The 18545-nt window shown below is 41.5% G+C and overlaps 1 protein-coding gene across 4 annotated transcripts; it reads right to left on the bottom strand.

The window, feature by feature from the left end:
- Positions 1 to 5398: 5398 nt before the first annotated feature.
- Positions 5399 to 18320, bottom strand: LOC119804776 (protein EOLA1-like). 4 transcript variants are annotated; one of them, XR_005283843.1, is made up of 5 exons: positions 17746 to 17999; positions 9098 to 9370; positions 7820 to 8320; positions 7695 to 7736; positions 5399 to 5454 (listed from the first exon to the last, which is right to left on the bottom strand). XR_005283843.1 is itself a non-coding variant. In XM_038316440.1 (3 exons), exons 2-3 carry the CDS (start codon positions 9348 to 9350, stop codon positions 8061 to 8063), a joined length of 513 nt encoding a protein of 170 aa, XP_038172368.1. In that variant the 5' UTR covers positions 9351 to 9370; positions 18155 to 18320; the 3' UTR covers positions 7790 to 8060. The 4 variants fall into 4 exon arrangements, 3 of the variants coding, with proteins under 3 accessions (XP_038172368.1, XP_038172367.1, XP_038172369.1); XM_038316440.1 differs by lacking the exons at positions 5399 to 5454; positions 7695 to 7736; positions 17746 to 17999 and adding an exon at positions 18155 to 18320 and having other exon boundaries at positions 7790 to 8320; XM_038316439.1 differs by lacking the exons at positions 5399 to 5454; positions 7695 to 7736 and having other exon boundaries at positions 7790 to 8320.
- Positions 18321 to 18545: the final 225 nt, after the last annotated feature.

The following is an 18545-nucleotide window of genomic DNA, read 5'->3' as shown; positions in this document are numbered from 1 at the left end:
CTGTTAAATGTTATAATTGTCTGTTCCTTGAATCTCATTTCAGACTACAAAAACAATAAGTCTCATGTTTTAAACTGGTATGTACTTTTAAGTCTCTTACAAAAATACTTTATATTTAATCCAACCCTCATTTAAAATATATTAAGCTGTTCTCTATTATTGTCAGTTCTACTGTTAACCTTTTATTGCAAGCAGTTTTTTTTTCTTTTTGTCTCTTTATGAGTATAAATCTTACCTGTTAAGCTGAGAGCCAGTATAGTCAGGCTTGGACCCAGCTCTCCAGGCAGATTCTATACTGTAGGTATACCTGATAAACAGCCCTTAACTGTTCAGAGATCTGGGGAATACAGCATTTAAATATTTAATTATTATTTTTTTATAACAAAAAGAAACAAGTTGGCTCCTAGCAGCAGCACTCTATTTCCTCCAAAAAAGAGAGAAGACAAATGGGCACACAGCAATGTCCACCTGCACTTTGCTTCAACTGCCAAGCACTGACCACTGGGCAAAATTGCCTTTCATCTAAACTAAAGATCACCAGACAGTGGACAGAATCGCTGGAATCGACAGCCTAGCTGCTCAGGTTAAGGTAGGCTTGTCTTCCTATAGATTTCTTAGCCCACAGGATCTTCTAGAGCCTGGCAGGCCCAGCGCTAAACAGCAAAAGGCAAATGTGACCTTCAACAAATATGTAGGACCCTGAGCAGTAGCTCTAGGTGCCAACCAAGTAAGTTCTCTGTCATTTTTTAATCAGTAACTCAAGTAAAATTTTATTCTTCCCAAAGATCTCTGATGCAGTTTGACAGCTGAGAGGTTTTGTCAGTTTAAAAGGACAACCTCACCAAACAAATTTCAGTAAAATCCAAATACAAGACCTGCAAGTTATAAAGGTGTGAGGACAAATACAAGTTATCAAATTTCTCTCACATGCTGCCTTCCATAGTCTTAAAGATACTTTTCATTGTACAAACATATCTGTCACAGTCATTCTGGCATAAATATGCTGCTGTTTATACAATATATATGTCTAAAACTTCTGTTTTCACAAGCCCAAAGAATTCTTATTAAATTCCAGGGAGCTGAAATGAAGGATCTACCTTAAACAGGCCAGGTACACCCCTCTCAATTCCCTGGTCCTAATATTTTTTTCTTAACTTTGTCCTCTGTTCCGCCAATATCTTAAATGGGTGTAAGAGACACCAGACATTTCTGTACCACAAACACTGGACAAGAGCAAAGAGACCAGTTATGCCAGGATGTGACAAGCACCCAGCCTTCTCAGGTTCCCCCCAAAGACAACACCCACAAATAAGCAAGAAGCAATCTTGAGAATCTGCTACCCCAATTCCTTTAACCTGTGGTCCCTAACCACCTGCGTTTTTATTATAAAAAAGAGATGGGAATGTAATGATCTGTTCTGTCCCTTTAAGAGACAAGTCCCACCCACTCCCTCCTCTGTTCACTAGGCAGGCAGATCTGCCTTCCTGCTTGCAGCCTGAGTCTCTTCCTTTTCCATCTCTCCCCCGAAGAGGCATCTGTCTCTCTTCATTCTCCCCACTTCCCCTTTCCTCCTACTGTTTCTTTCCGTGCATTTCTCTCTCTCTCTCTCTCTCTCTCTCTCTCTCTCTCTCTCTCTCTCTCTCTCTCTCTCTCTCTCTCTCTGTGTGTGTGTGTGTGTGTGTGTGTGTCTCCCTCCTCTTCTCCCTTCTCCCTTTCCCTTCCATAATCCACTAAATAAATATCCAACCTCACTCTGTATGGTGTGCCTATCCATGTCTCTGTCTCTCGCCTGCCACAGATTATTAAATATGGGTTAAAGCAAGATGTGAGAATTAGCCAATAAGAGGCTGAAACTAATGGGCCAGGCAGTGTTGAAAAGAATACAGTTTGTGTGTTGTTATTTCCGGGGCTAAGCTAGCCAGGTGGCTGGGAGCTGGGCGGCAGGAACACAGCCCACCATTCCCACTACAGGATGGCGCCCACTTGGATAACTGAATCCACAGAAAGCTTGAGAAAGCTTGGGAAAGAATTAGCCTGTAAGCTGTTCTTCACTATTGTCAGTTTTACTCTTAAGATTCTAGTGCAAACAGTTTTTTCTTCTTTGTTCTTCACAAGTATGAATCTCACCTGTTAAGTTAAAGCCAGTTATAGTCAAGCTGGAGGACTTTGTGTAAAACATTCCTCTCAGCTTGGATCCAACTCTCCAGGCAGAGCCTATATTGTAGCCATAACTCATATATACCCAATAGACAGCTCTCAAATGTTCAGAGATCTGGGGAATATGGCATTTAAATGTCCAATTATTAAAAGGCTTTTCATAACAGAGAGGTTGGCTCCCGGCTGTACCCCTTCTCTAAAGAAGATAAATGGGCACAGAAGAAGATCCATCTGTAACTTGCTTCATAAAGTGAATGCACTAGCCACTGAGAAAAACTCTAAACTGCTGAAGATCTCCAGACAGTGGACAACAGGACACTGAGTAAATGACTGCCTGGCTGACCAGGGCAAGGTAAGCTGATATTCACAGATTCCTAAACCATACTATCTTCTGAAGCCTGTTAGATGCTACCAGCTGTAAGACAGATGTTGCCTTGCCCTCAATGACCATGGAGGACCCTGAGAAGTAGCTGTCATTTTAAAATCATTAACTCAGGTAAAATTTTACCCTTTTCAAGAACTCTGATGTAGTTTGATGGCTGAGAAGTTTGCCAGGTTAAAAGGGACAACCTCACAAAACATAGTTCAGCATAACTTCTTACCATGTTAAAATAAATGGAGTTTTAAGATACAAAGCTCAAGACATGAGGGACTAAGAAAGTTTTAGGGTCTAAGAAGGTGTTACAGTATGCAAATTCAAGTTATTAAGGTATGGATAAAGATCTGAGGATAAAAATGGTATTTCAGGGTACAGGAAGGTATTTTAAGGTATACAAATGCAAGTTATAAAGATCTGATTATAAAAAGCTTAAGTGATGACAAAGGCAAGCAATTTGAGACATTTGAAAGAATAAAGCATGTTCCAGATCTCTCTTTCATTATGCTACTATTAGGACCCCAAAGGTCCATAGTCTTAACAATAATCAATAAAATTTCTGATAAGCCATTAATCTAGATCTGGCAGACTACTACTATACTGCTAGATCAAGATTTTAAATCCTCTTTGATCATTTTCTAATTATAAACTTAAAAGATACTTTTTATTATGCAACACCATCTGCCACAGTCATTTCTGACAAGTGATGTGGAATTCCCCTCTCTATGCTATGAATATGTTGTATTAGCTGGTTAATAAAGAAGCTGTTTTGGCCTATAATTGGGCAGAATATAGCCAGGCCCCAAGATATAGAAAGAGAGTAGGCAAAGTCAGAGAGACGCCGTGTAGCTCCCAAAGGAGACAAGATACCAGAAGCATGCCAGCAGGCCATAGCCTCATGGTGATGCACAAATACAAAATAGGATATATTCAGACATAGAAGTCCTTTAAATGAGACACAGTGTGTTTAAAAACATGTACATATGGTGTGGGAAGTCCTTCTGTATATATGTTGCTTTTATTGGTTAATGAATAAAGCTGCTTTGGGCCAATGGCTTAACTGAGTAAAGCCAGGAAGGAAATCCAAACAGAGATGTAGAGAGACAGCAGGCAGAGTCAAGGAGATGCTGTGTAGCTACTGCTAAAGGAGACAGATGTCCGGGAACTTTACCGGTAAACCATGAGCCTTGTGGCAAATATAAAATTGGTTATTAAAGAAGCTGTCTGGGCCTATGGCAGGGCAGAATAGAGCTAGGCAGGAAAACTAAACTGAACACTGGGAGAAATTAGGCAGAGTCAGTAAGAAGCCATGTAACCACCACAGGAGACAGACGCCTCCACCAGAGTCTGGGTTGAAACTTTGCTGGTAGGCCATGACCTTGTGGTGATGCACAGATTAATGGAGATGGGTTAGTTTAAGATGTAAGAGCTGGCCAATAAGAAACTAGAGCTAACTGGCCAAGCAGTGATTTAATTAATACAGGTTCTGTGTGGTTATTTCAGGTCTGGGCAGCAGGGAACAAACAAGCAGACTCTGCCAACATGCGTAGGATTGGGAGATGGAAGAAAAAAAAAGTATAGATAAAACAAAGCCTTTAAAGAGACAGTAAAAGTGTAATATGAAAGAGTACAATCATATATTAAAGGAGTGAAAAATTAAGCCATGTAAAGATAGAATATACACAGAGAGGCTGGATTATGCATATTCTTTTTTCTTTGAATTTTTGACTGAAGAGAGATATTTGATTCTGGGGGATGTTAAGCTAAACCAATGTATATATTTTACAGGTATCTTGACTTCAAAATTTGAGTCCAAGGATATGTTTCTTTGGAAAAGAGGTTCTGCTTTTGTTTCCACAGAAGATGAGAACCTCTGGATTCCGTCTGGGCTAATGTGGTTTGGTAGAACAAGACCCCTCTGAAAGGTCTCCATGAACCATAAAAATACTTCACCCAACAAACAACAGTAAGCAGCTTGGAGAAAACTATGCCCAAATTTCCAAAATGATTGTTTATAAATGTTTGTTTTCATTTAAAAGGGGTTGAGTATAAATGGTTAATGGTCACAGTCAATTTCTTTTTTACAAAAAAAAAAATAAGGAAAAGAGGCCATGTGATGGTGGCACACACCTTTAATTCCAATACTCAGGAGGCAGAGGCAACTGGATCTCTGTGAGTTCGAGACCATCCTGATCTACAAGAGCTAGTTCCAGGATAGGCTCTAAAACTACAGAGAAAACTTGTTTTGAAAAAACAAAGAAAGGAAGATATGATATAAAGATAAATACTTTGTATTGGTATGGATCTTGGTCTATTGATACAAATTTAAGGTCATTTTTGTTATATGTATTTCTGTTCTTGTTTAAGGTATTAAGTTTAAACAGCCTCATTTAAAAATGCAATATATAGATAAGAAATACAAATTAATAGGTAGTCATCTATAATAATCAAACTTTTAATTATGTTAGGTTTTCTAGATATGTAGAGATATATTTCAGTTAGATAATCTTCAAAGACCTACAGAATGTGGCATTTAAAATGTTTTAAGAACTTAGACTTTTCTTGACAGTGAGACATGTCTGCTTCTGGCAGCACCAATCTACTTCAAGAGGTTGATGGGCATTGAAGAAACCTCATTATGGCATTTGCCTCCAATGTAACAAGGCTAGCCATTTGGACAAGAAACTGCTCTTGCCTGGACTACTTGATGGTATACTGTATGAACTGGACATGCTGGACCCACAGAAAAGTGACTACTGAACTTTCCAAAAGATGGGGTGTTCCTTCAGCATTTCTGCTTCACAGAAGAAACTGCAAGACATTCTTCAGGACACAGAAGAAAGCAACTGATGGACTTTGTCATTACAAGGCAGATCTTCAAATTTCCTGCTTCATAGAGAAGTCTGTCAGATACTATGGGTCTGTAGAGTGAAAATGGATGCCCCAACATTACAGAAGAACTTTGGGTGACTGTCCAGGCAGCAAGATGTCTCTGTCAATTCTAGAACTTTGGAAGTTGCTTACAATGCACTTCCTTGCTATGGGACAATGGTCTGTACCCTGTCACTTGAATTTTAAATAAACGCTGATTGGCCAGTAGTCAGGCAGGAAGTATAGACAAGGCAACCAGGCAGGAAACAGAGGCAGGGCAATGAGAATTGTGGGAACAGGAAAGAGTCAGTCTGTAGCCATCACTCAGACACAGCAGAAGCAAGATGTGACTATCACCTAGACACAGCAGAAGCAAGATGTGACTGCCCAAGCCATGTGGCTAACACAGACAAGAATTACGGGTTAATATAAGTTATAAGAATTGATAAGAAGCCTGAGCTAATAGGCCAATCAGTTTATAATTAATGTAGACCTCTTTGTACTTCTTTGGGATTGAATGAGTGTGGGACCTGGTGGGACAGAAAATTCAGTCAACACTTCCTGTTTAGTTAGATAATATTATATCCTTCTGGGGTTTTTGAAGAGTTGAAGACAGTTATAGCTTTCCTTAGTTATAATAAAAGATAAATTAGATATGAAAATTTCCAGATACAAGTAGACTAAATATTGTAACTAACTCTTGCTCAAACCTGTTTTGTTATATTTAATTTTACTATGTTAAGGTTAAAACCATCCTTTTTATTTAGACAGAAAAGGGGAGATGATGTGGGATTCCCCTTTGTATGCTATGAATATGTTTTATTACCATTGGTTAATAAAGAAGCTGCTTCAGCCTATAGCAGGGCTTGAAGAGATATAGATTAGGCAGTGTCAGAGAGACACCATGTAGCTGCTGAAGGAGACAGATGCTAGAAGCTTACCAGTAGGCCACAGCCTCGTGGCAATGCACAGATTAATAGAAATAGGTTAATTCAAGATATAAGAGATAGCTAGAAATATGCCTGAGTCAATGGCTAAACAGTGTTGTAATTAATACAGTTTCAATGTGATGTTTTTGGTCTGAGTGCCTGGGAAATGAACAAGCAATCCCTGTTTATATGATGGAACAACTGGTGGGTTATTAGAAACTGGAACACTCAAGTGATAAAAGTATTAATATTTGAAAAACTGTATATCCAATCCCCCCTAGACCACAAATCCATAAGCCTTATGGGTCACTCAGATGAGAGGGACACATTCATATGGACCCACCAATGACAAATAAGGATAGTTGATGATGTCCCAATATCATTAAAGAGAGCAGTGCAAGGTACCACATGAGAAATGCCTGGAGGATCAGTTACACCAGTCTGATACATTTTATCATTATAATAGCCAGCTATTTTTAAGCCTTAATTTGATATACGTTATAGCCAGGTTTTTATAATTGGTAATCACAGAACTTATAAACTTTAACATATGTATTATCATTAAGTTTTACTCTTTATATACCTTATATACCTCATCCAGCCTCTGTATATTTTAAATAACTTATTTGGACCGTTATAACCTATAAAAAAGCCTTTTTATTTTTTATTTTATAAATATATATATATATATATATATATCCATTTCACTCTTTAAATATAAATCCTATTTAAATATTTTTGTCTTGCTGGGTGGTTGTGGTGCAAGCCTTTAATCCCAGCACTCGAGAGGCAGAAGTTGGTGGATATCTGTGAGTTTGAGGCCAGCCTGGTCTACAAGAGCAGCTAGGACTGTTACATAGAGAAACCCTGTCTCAACCCCTCCTCCAAAATTTATCCTCATAACATTTTCTGTTTATTAATACCATGATATTTAGTAGTCATCAAGATAAATCTTGCCACTTTTTACTTTTTATATAAAATTAGCTGGAAAGGTTTGTTCTAAGCCATTGTCTACTTAGGTAACTAAGGCCCTGCAGGGTCTATCTTAGCAGCTCTTTTCTGGCAGCAGCTGTAAACTTTTGTTGGGTTGGTTTGGTTTTTTGAGACAGGGGTTTTTGTGTAGCCTTGGCCATCCAGGAATCCACCATGTAGACCAGGTTGGCTGTGCACTGAACCATCTGCCTTCCTCTGCCTCTCTACTGGGATAAAATGAATGGGCCATAAGCACTGGCAATTGTAACTATTTTTTGTTATTATTATTGTTGAAAGTTGTCAATCTTAAAGTTTCATTTTTTTAAATTACTATGTAAATGTTATATATCATGTAAAAACTGTATCAATATTAAATAAAGCATAAATACCTTTTTAAGTGAAAAGCTGGGGTCATAGGTAGTTTATGGTGGCTGGAGAAGAGAGGGAAATGATAATTTTTAAGTCTCTAAGGAAATGTTACCAGTTCAATTTTAGCCTTTATTTTTTTATTTACCTTTTAGGCTGTTCTGTTCTCCTTTTTTCCTGTCACAGAGCCAGAGGGCCAGCCTGATGGTTTGACCCAGGAGAGGGCTTTAAAGAACATTTGGAGAAAAAAACATGTTAAATCTGAAATGGGAGCAGTCTGGGTCTGGCAATAGCACAGAGTGGGATGTAGCCTGCATGGCAGTAGGGGCTTAGAGTCCCCCTGACATTTAGAGGTTTATTCTCTGATGGACTAATGACAGGGCCATTATTTAGTTTTCCTGACACTGTTCTTCAGAGCATTCACTGCTCCAACCCTTCCCCAAAGGGATCAGGTGCTCTGGGATGTCCACCTGGAATACATCTTTCCCCCCTTTTCTAGGTATGGGCTCTAGTAACCATCTGGGGTTTGAAATCGGAGTCAGGTACTTCTGCTGCACATTGGTTATCACAGCTTGGGTTTCCAGTTCGACAACCTCATCAGCAGCTAAGGTTTCTGGACAGTGCAAAGTCTCTCCAATGTCAACAAGTCCTGGGAACAAAGACAGAGACATATAGATGTATTCTCTTCTATACAGCAAGGTTATGGTTATGACATCAGGGTCACTACAGTGTCATTTGATGGGGTATAACATATCACCAAATGACAGGAAATAGGAACTGTTTTTGTTGAATACTGGGGACATAACCAATTGAACTAAGGAACCCTGGGTGAGGCAGCCACGGGCATCGAGGAAAAGGAGAGTGGCTTGTACTCTGTGCCTCCTGTTTTAAGTGACAGTCAGATTCTAGCATACTGCGAAGGCTGGCACTGATCAACTAAAAAAGCATCAACCCCAGCCAGAAAGCCTAAGGTCAAAAAGATTCCTAATTAGGTCACCAGGAGACTGAATTAGATGTTGATTGCTGTCTTACCCAGGGTCCTTGTGACAGGCATTAGAAGTCAGGAAAGCAGCCTTACTCTAGACAGCATGCCACTTTTTTAGCGCCTATGCTGAACTGTCATAGGCAATGCCTTTTGCATATACTCATGCTCAAATAATCCAGTACTACAAACAGGTACTGACTGGACACAGGCTTTCAGAACACAACATAAAACAGGATCTGAGACCCAGAATCAAGAGTAACTACGTGAGTCTGCGGAACCCAGGCCTATGTACACCAACCTAGTTACTCCAGCAGTTCTTAAGAGAGGCTGCTTAGAAACTTTAGCACATATCCTCTAGCCAAAAGCAAAACTGAGCATGTTTTGAGTTATTTTGAATCCTGTATCAACTGTCTACTTCATATTTGTTACATTCTCACTTACCAGCTATCACACCTCGGCCATATTTTTCTCCTTCCTGTAGTAAGGTCTGAATCTGCGCCAGGGTCATTCCCAACCTCTCTACCAGCACCTGCTGCCAGGCATCATCTTCCCAGTCCCTGTAAGCAATATGGATGGCGATGGTACATTTCTGATGGTTCCTCAACAAGGGACGCCAACGGGTCTCAAGAGTCTTGACTCCATTTAAGATTAAACCAGCATAGGGCTGCCGGAAGGAGAGGCAGGGAAACTTCATTTTCCTCAGAGTCTTTGCGCCTAAACACAGAAGCACATCATAGCTCAGCTTTCCAGGCTCATGTTCATTAGGGCTCACCTTCCCCGGAGGCTTCCCATGTGCCCTGAAACTCCACTGAACTCGACATGCTTCCTGTTACAGGTTAATGGTGCCCTGCTCAATTTCAGGCCCAATGCCAATGGCTGCAATTAGGATGATACATGGTCCATGTAGTCTTGCGGGGCTCACAGAATAGGATGGAGATAGCTAGAGAAAGGTACCATGAGAATAGCGTGATCAGTGCTGACAGAGGTCACTGAACTGTAGGGAAACAAAGGAAGGAAGGCCATCTTGACCTAGTCAGGCTTCACATCTGAGGAGGCTGGATTTTTAGCACAGAGGGACAGTCTAAGCTTTCGTCTTTTTCTTCCTGTCTATGTCACTGTACAATACTCTTTGCTTCCTGGCACTGTAATTATAGGTCATATTGAACTGTCCAGTTCCAATTGGAGTTACTGAACACCAATCCTTGAAATGGAAACTTGATTTACTTTTGGAATTCCCTTTGACCTCGAGTAGCCTCATCTATGTCTCCTTCTGGGTCCTGTAGGTGTCATGCTTCTCAAGCAGTTTGTTGCACCACATGACCTGAGCCTAAAGAAACAAATGATGACACTAGGCACTAGGGTACCAATCCTCATACACTTTCTATGTTCCAGTTCCTAGGTGATCAGAATCTTTGGATAGTGAATCGCATCTTCAAGGGACTCAGCAGAGTCAGTGTGACTATTAGGACCCTAGTATAGCCAAGGGAACAAAGATGCTGAGTGAGAAAGCAAAGGCCTAGGGTGACAGTGACCTGATTTTACACACCTCCTATCCAGTTCTTTGCAGTCTCGTGTGTTCCTTGTGAGAGACACACTGTGCCTTAGAAATTGATAGGGTCGTGCTGACAGAGCCAGGGACATGAGGTCAGAACCTTAGCTCATTCTTAGCATACCACCCAGTTTCCATTTGCATGAAGTGCCAAGAATACATTTCCTGTGGACAGAGCCAAAGTTGACCATTTTCAATATCATGGCAGCAGCAAAAACAGGGGCACTGAGCACAGAGCTCCATCCTGGCTCTGCTGTCTACCCATAAACTGCCCCCCAACTCCATTCTGGTTTTGGCTTTTCTGACCCCTTTAAAAATATATAACTGTAGTCTCATGGGTCTCCTTCAGTTATACGACATGGCCCTTCCAGGATAAAAGCAGTGTGCCACGCGTTCCTTTCTCCAATCATATTTCAGCTTGTCAAGGCTGGCAGCACTAACAGTCCTACTTAGTTTTAACTATCAACTTGACCGTAGCCTAGACTCACCTCAGAAGGGAGTCAATTGAGGGACTGTCCAGATAAGATTGGCCAGTGTGGAGCTCAGCCTGTTCGGGCACTGGGAGGGAGTGGAGAGTGCAACCAGGCGGGAGTTCCTTTGTTTCAACAGCCTGCCAGCAGCAAGGTAGGCCTTATGTCTGTGAGGTCCCTGGCCAGCTAGAGGCTCTGATCCCGTACCAGAAGACCCATCGGGGAGCATTTGGAGGAAGAGATGAGCAGGTACCAAAGCAAGAATTCCTCCAACAATCTGAAAAACAACATGAAAACACCAGAACCCAGCGAACTTACAACAGGAGGTCTTGAACACCCTAATCCAGAAGTAGTAGAAAAAATTGACTTCATGAAACTGATAGAGTCCCTTAAACAGGAGGTGGAAAACTCCCTTAAATAAATGGATGAGAAGAATAACAAAGAGAATGAAGAAATGAGTAAATCCGTAAATGATATCCTAGGAAACCAAGAAAAAACAATCAAACAGATAATGAAAACAGTTCAAGACTTGAAAACTGAAATGGAGGCAATGAAGAAAACACAAACCGAGGGCCAGCTGGATATGGAAAATCTAAGTAAACGAACAGAGACTACAGAAACAAGCATAACCAACAGAATACAAGAGATAGAAGAAAGAATCTCAGATTCTGAAAACACCATAGAGAAAATAAATGCGCTGATCAAAGAAAACAGCAAATCCAACAAATTCTCATCACAAAACATTCAGGAAATCTGGGATACAATAAAGAGACCAAACCTAAGAATAACTGGGGTAGAAGAAGGAGAAGAATTACAGCTCAAAGGCCCAGAAAATATATTCAATAAAATTATAGAAGAACACTCTCCCAACCTAAAGAAAGATATTCCTATGAAGGTTAAAGAATCATAACACCAAAGACTGGATCAAAAAAAATCCCCTCGCCATATAATAATCAAAACACAAAACATACAGAATAAAGAAAGAATATTAAGAGCTGCAAAGGAAAAAGGTCAAGTAACTTATAAAGGTAAACCCATCAGACTTACACCTGACTTCTCTATGGAAACCATGAAAGCCAGAAGGTCCTGGATAGATGTACTGCAGAAACTAAAAGACCATGGATGCAAGCCCAGACTACTATACTTAATGTGTTTCACATAATAGAAACAGAAGAGTCATTGCCAAACACTTTTTACGAAGCTACAGTCACCCTGATTCCAAAACCACACAAAGACCCAACCAAGAAAGAGAATTACAGACCAATCTCTCATGAACATCAATGCAAAAATTCTCAATAAAATTCTGGCAAACAGAACCCAAGATCACATTAAAAAAATTATCCATTACGATCAAGTAGGCTTCATCCCTGAGATGCAGGGCTGGTTCAATATATGAAAATCTATCAATGTAATCCATCATATAAATAAACTGAAAGGAAAAAAAAAAACATATGATCATTTCATTAGATGTGGAAAAAGCATTTGACAAAATTCAACACCCCCTTATGATAAAGGTTTTGGAGAGGTTAGGGATACAAGGATCATACCTAAATATAATAAAAGGAATATATAGCAAGCCAACGGCTAATATCAAATTAAATGGAGAGAAACTCAAAGTCATTCCACTAAATTCAGGAACTAGACAAGGCCGTTCACTCTCACCATATCTCTTCAACATAGTTCTTGAAGTTCTAGCAATAGCAATAAGACAACATCAGGAGATCAAGGGGATTCGAATCGGAAAGGAAGAAGTCAAACTTTCGTTATTTGCAGATGATATGATAGTGTACATTAGTGACCCCAAACCTTTACCAAAGAACTCCTACAGCTGATAAATAACTTTCAGTGAAGTGGCAGGTTATAAGATCAACTGAAAAAAATCAGTAGACCTCCTATACACAAAGGATAGAGAAACAGAGAGGGAATTCAGAGAAACTTCACCTTTTACGATAGCCACAAATAGCATAAAGTATCTTGGGGTAACTCTAACCAAGGAAGTAAAAGATCTATTTGACAAGAACTTTAAGGCACTCAAGAAAGAAATTGAAGAGGAAACCATAAAATGGAAAGACCTCCCATGTTCTTGGGTGGGTAGGATCAACATAATAAAAATGGCAATTCTACCAAAGGCAATCTATAAATTCAACCCAATCCCCATTAAAATCCCAACAAAATTCTTCACAGACCTTGAGAGAACAATAGTCAACTTTATATGGAAAAACAAAAAACCCAGGATAGCCAAAACAATCTTATACAATAAAGGAACTTCTGGAGGCATTACCATCCCTGACTTCAAACTCTAGTACAGAGCTACAGTAATAAAAACAGCTTGGTACTGGCATAAAAACAGAGAAATCGACCAATGAAATTGAATAGAAGACCGGGATATTAACCCACAAACCTATGAACATCTGATTTTTGACAAAGGAGCTAAAAGTATACAATGGAAGAAAGAAAGCATCTTCAACAAATGGTGCTGGCAGAACTGGTTGTCAACCTGTAGAAGAATGAAAATAGATCCATATCTATCACCATGCACAAAACTCAAGTCCAGATGGATTAAAGATCTCAATATCAATAATCTGAACACACTGAACCAGATAGAAGAGAAAGTGGGAAATAATCTACAACATATGGGCACAGGAGACCACTCCATACGTATAACCCCAGTAGCACAGACAATAAGGGCAAATTTGAATAAATGGGACCTCCTAAAACTGAGAAGCTTCTGTAAAGCAAAGGACACTATCAATAAGACAAAAAGGCAACCTACTGGTTGGGAGAAGATCTTCACCAACCCCGCAACAGACAAAGGTCTGATCTCCAAAATATATAAAGAACTCAAGAAACTAGACTTCAAAATGCTAATTAACCCAATTAAAAATGGGGTTCTGATCTGAACAGCGAATTCTCAACTGAAGAAGTTCAAATGGCCAAAAGACACTTAAGGTCATGCTCAACCTCCTTAGCGATCAGGGAAATGCAAGTCAAAACAACTTTGAGATACCATCTTACACCCGTCAGAATGGCTAAAATCAAAAACACCAATGATAGCCTTTGCTGGAGAGGATGTGGAGTAAGGGAACACTCATCCATTGCTGGTGGGAATGCAAATTTGTGCAACCACTTTGGAAATCAGTGTGACGGTTTCTTAGGTTTCTCAGGAAATTCGGGATCAACCTACCCCAGGATCCAGCAATACCACTCCTGGGAATATACCCAAGAGATGCCCTATCATACTACAAAAGCATTTCTTCAACTATGTTCATAGCATCATTATTTGTAATAGCTAGAACCTGGAAACAACCTAGATGCCCCTCAATGGAAGAATGGATAAAGAAAGTGTGGAATATATATGCATTAGAGTTCTACTCAGCAGTAAAAAACAATGACATCTTGAATTTTGCATGAAATGGATGGAAATAGAAAACACCATCCTGAGTGAGGTAACCCAGACCCAAAATGATGAATATGGTATGTACTCACTCATTAGTGGATTCTAGCCATAAATAAAGGACATTGAGCCTATAATTCATGATCCTAGAGAAGCTAGATAGGAAGGTGAACCCAAAGAAAAACATGTAGTTATCCTCCTGGATATTGGAAGTAGACAAGATTGCCAGGCAAAAATTGAGAGCTTGGGGGTGGGGGTGGGATGGAGGTAAGAGGGGATGGGGAGAGAGAAGTGAGGAGGGGAGGATGGGAAGAGCTTGGGGGAATGGGACAGTTGGGATGGAGGAAGAGTGATATGGGAGCAGGGAAGTATATATCTTAATTAAGGGAGCCATTTTAGGGTTGGCAAGAGACTGGACTCTAGAGGGGTTCCCAGGTGTCCAAGGAGATGTCCCAGCTTGCTCCTTGAGCAGCTGAGAGGGTGCCTGAACTGGCCCTATCCTATAGCCACACTGATGAATATCTTGCAGATCACCATAGAACCTTCATCTGGCACTGGATGGAGATAGAGATAGAGACCCACGTTGGAGCACTGGACTGAGCTCCCAAGGTCCAAATGAGGAGCAGAAGGAGGAAGAACATGACCAAGGAAGTCAGGACCGTGAGGGGTGCGTCCACTCAGTGAGACAATGTGACTGGTCTAATGGGAGCTCACCAAGGCAAACTGGACTGGGACTGATGGAGCATGTAATCAAATTGGACTCTGAACGTGGCTGACAAGAAGGGCTGACTGAGAAGCCAAGAACAATGGCACTGGGTTTTGATTCTACTGCATGTACTGGCTTTGTGGGAACCTAGTCTGTTTGGATGCTCACCTTCCTAGACCTGGATGGAGTGGGGAGGACCTTGGACTCCCCACAGGGCAGAGAACCCTGACTGCTCCTGGGACTGGAGAGAGAGGGGAAGGGGGAGGGGAGGAAAATGGGTGGAGGGGAGAAAGTGAAAATTTGTAAAAATTATATAATTAAATAAAAAAAGGAAAAAATAAAGAAAGGAAGAAAAAAAAAAGATTGGCCAGTGTGGACATCTGTGTGGGGAGTGTGAAATATTAATTATTGTAGGGTCCAGCCTACTGTGGGCAGTAGCACACCAAGGAATGTGTTCTTGGGCTATATATGAAGCTAGCTAAGCATGAGTCTATAGGCAGGCAATCAAACAGCATGCCTTCTTGGTTTCTCTTCCTTGCCTGTGAGTGAGCTCCTTGGTCACAAGTAATACTATGTTGAATAGTATACAGGTCTGGCTTCAAGTTTCTCCCTTAAATTCCTGCCCTTACTTCCTCCAATGACAGGCTGCAATCTGTAAACTAATTTTCTTTCTACATAGGATTGGCCTGTGGAAGAATTTCTAGATTATTAATCCCAGGCAGGTGATCCTGAGCTGTACAAAAAAGCTAGCTAAACGTGAGCCTGTGAGTGAGCCAGAAAGCAGTGTTCTTCCTTCTACGTTCCTGTCTTGACTTCCCTCAATGATGCATTGTGACTTGGAAATACAAGTCAAATAATACTACCCCCCCCATACACAGAAGTTTTTTTGTCAATATTTTATCACAGCCAACGAAAATCAAAGTATAACATTTTCCTATATTGCTTTGGGCCATGGTATTTGTCACTGCAACAGAGTGAAACTAAAACATTTACCAAGTCAGTTCTATGTCACTCAGGACCAACCTATGGCGCTCATTCTAGGTCCTTGAATCTAGAGTGTCTGTTCTGCCGGTGTGCTCTTGCTCAGCATCACTGTCTGCACACCTCTTTTACCACACAAAGGAAGTCCCTTATGCGAGGCACTCATGCCTTCAGGCTTACCCTACCTCTTTAAAAACTGTTTGCTTGGTTTTAATGTTCTGTTCTAATTCAGAATTTTATAAACAACAAAGGATATCTTCTAGTTACTTATGATTGAACAGGCATGACAAAAATAATAAACACAAAAATAATAAACACATCATCTTTCTCCATACAATTCATGCTATGACAATGTATAAATATTTTCCACATTTTTAAATTAATTTATTTAAAAAAGTATCTTTTCTCCTTTTACATACCAATCAGAGTTCTGACTCCCTTCCCTCCTCCCACTCCCTCCACCTTTCCCTACCATTCTACCCCTATCCATTCCTCAGAGAGGGTAAGGCTTCCCATGGGAAGTCAACAAAGTCTAGCATATTGCTTTGAGGAGGGACGAAGGCCCTCCCTACTATATCTAGGCTGAGCAAGGTATCCCTCCAAAGAGCATATTATCCTACCTTCTTTACACAGCACTCGCAGCAAAAATCTCACAAGACTGCTGCACACACAAGTCTCTGACCTCCCTTCCTTTCGTGCTCCATCCCCCGACATGCCTCACAAACCTGGATTTATAGGGAGAACAACTGGCCTATGGCAACTCTGCCTTCACAACACTTAATACCTCAGCATCCCTGGTTGCCCCCTTTCCATGCTCGCTGGCCTGCTCTAGCTCCTATGACATGGCCCACACCTTCTTACTCGGGTGACTGATCCAGGCTGTTGGACTTGGGAATTCAACTTCTATGAACCCAAATCCACCGGCTTCCCCTTTGTAAGTGCGGTCATAGTCTGTCCTATTTTTGTTGTCTAGATGTAGTAGTAGTTCCTATGCTTTGTCTTTCCTCCTCCCACCGCCTGGTATACAGCAGTACTTGCCTATGAATGTTTCCCTCAACATCTTCCATTATCTTCACAGCTGACCATCCACTGCCTCTCCAAGCACTAGTTTTTGGAGGTTCTGGGCTGTGAACCTTGCTTGCTGCCCTCTACTACCCACACTACACTTAGAACGACCTTGGTACTGGGGTCAGCAGATCACCTCATTCTTTGGCTGAAACCTGCCAAGGGCTCCTATCCCACCCAGCCCAGACTCCACCCACTTCAGTAGGCCCCTCAGGGTCCCTTGTAATCTGGCTGCCCACCCTAGACATTTCCTCTCTCCCCACTTCATTCACTGCCCTGCAGCGAAACCAGCTGAGTGCCCTTCTTCAGGGCACTGCAGACAAGCCTGCTCTGTAGATGAAGGAGTTTTCTGCTTTCCCTTGTCTTTGCTTCTCCACTTGCACAAGCAGAAGGTAGAGAAAGAGAAAACAGCAAGTAAAAGATAGTTATATTGGCTACTGGCAGCAAGTTTTAGAGATAAGAATTAAAGCTGACCTTACAGAGAACACACACATGCTTCTCTCTCAAAGATTGGTTCAAAGTCCCTTTCTGGCTGGGACAAGGACCACCTGATGTAGAAAGACAATTCTGCAAGTGGTTCCCATTATTGATCCAAGCACGCATGATCTAACAGGAGAAAAATAATGCCCCACAGAATGTGGTTGCATGGAAATGTTCAGGTATAGCGAATACCAGTGTATTCAGTCTAAAAGTAAGGAGGGTCCAGGCCTGTGGAGCAGCATGGTGTTCATCCGCCTGCATCCACACTTCGGAGAGACAGTGAGATGCTGCCAAGATGGAGCAGGCAGAGACCAACCAGCTTCGAGCTAGACCAGCCTTGTGGGATGGCCCTGCATGGGTAACAAGTTGCACAGTCGGGGAAGCCAGAGCCTGGAGTACCTTCAGTTGGGATGGGGAAAGCTCACAGACTGACTCAGAGGTTACCTGTCCTTTGTTGTGGGTCTCTTCAGTGTTACCGCTTAGCACTCAGCAGACTCCAGTTTACAGCAGTCTTCCGCTTTTCAGCGTTCCAGGAGGCCTCCAGTACCAAAGGCTCCTAAGCATGGGTGGCTAACATTGGCTTGAAAGGAAGGAAAGCATTTGGCTGGTGCCGTCCAGTGTTCTGGGACTTTTTAACTCTAACTGCTTTAAACAGATGAACGCTCGCAGAGACGAATCCACATCCTGTGCCCATAATCTTGCGTAAGCACGCACACCACGTCCTTCAACGTGCTTAAACATTCGCAGCCAATTAGAACTACAGATACCATTCATGCATCAAGGATAGGAGGGCACAGGCTTACGTAATTGAGCAGTAAGCCACACTGAATGCTAGATATGTTGTAGGACTTACCGGTTTCTTAAAGCAATCTGGCAGATAAAGCTGGGTCAGGGTCTGTAGTAGGCGGCTGAGAAAGGAAAGAAGTGAGAAAAGGAACCGGATTTTTAGTCAGATGGGTCTGCAGAGACATTCGGAAGTAGGAATAGTGCGGGGTGGGAACTGTGACGGGAGAGGCTTGTTAAGGAGGGGCTTGGAATGGGTCCAGGGAAGAGCTGTGAGTTCTGAGGTTAGGCATTGGGCGGGGCGGGGCGGAGCAGAGCGGAGCGGGTCTGTGAGTACCAGGAAGGAGTTGGGAATGGGAGTTTCTACACCAAAGAATCCCTTGGGAACAGACAGGAATTGCCAGTGTTTGTAGTCTGGGCCAGGCAGTGATCCGAGTTGGGCGGGGTTGTGTGTACTGTTC

The sequence above is a fragment of the Arvicola amphibius genome, chromosome X, assembly GCF_903992535.2.
Source record: "Arvicola amphibius chromosome X, mArvAmp1.2, whole genome shotgun sequence".
NCBI lineage: Eukaryota > Metazoa > Chordata > Mammalia > Rodentia > Cricetidae > Arvicola > Arvicola amphibius.
The sequence above is the reverse complement of the archived record's forward strand: the minus strand, read 5'-3'. Positions and strand labels throughout refer to the sequence as shown.

What these genes read in the sequence shown, in the direction of transcription:
- LOC119804776 (XM_038316440.1), bottom strand. Translation starts at nt 9,350, where the DNA reads ATGAAGTTTCCCTGCCTCTCCTTCCGGCAGCCCTATGCTGGTTTAATC. An exon ending in TGGCCGAGGTGTGATAGCTG is followed by an intron (nt 8,321 to 9,097) that starts GTAAGTGAGAAT and finishes CTTTGTTCCCAG; the next exon opens with GACTTGTTGACATTGGAGAG.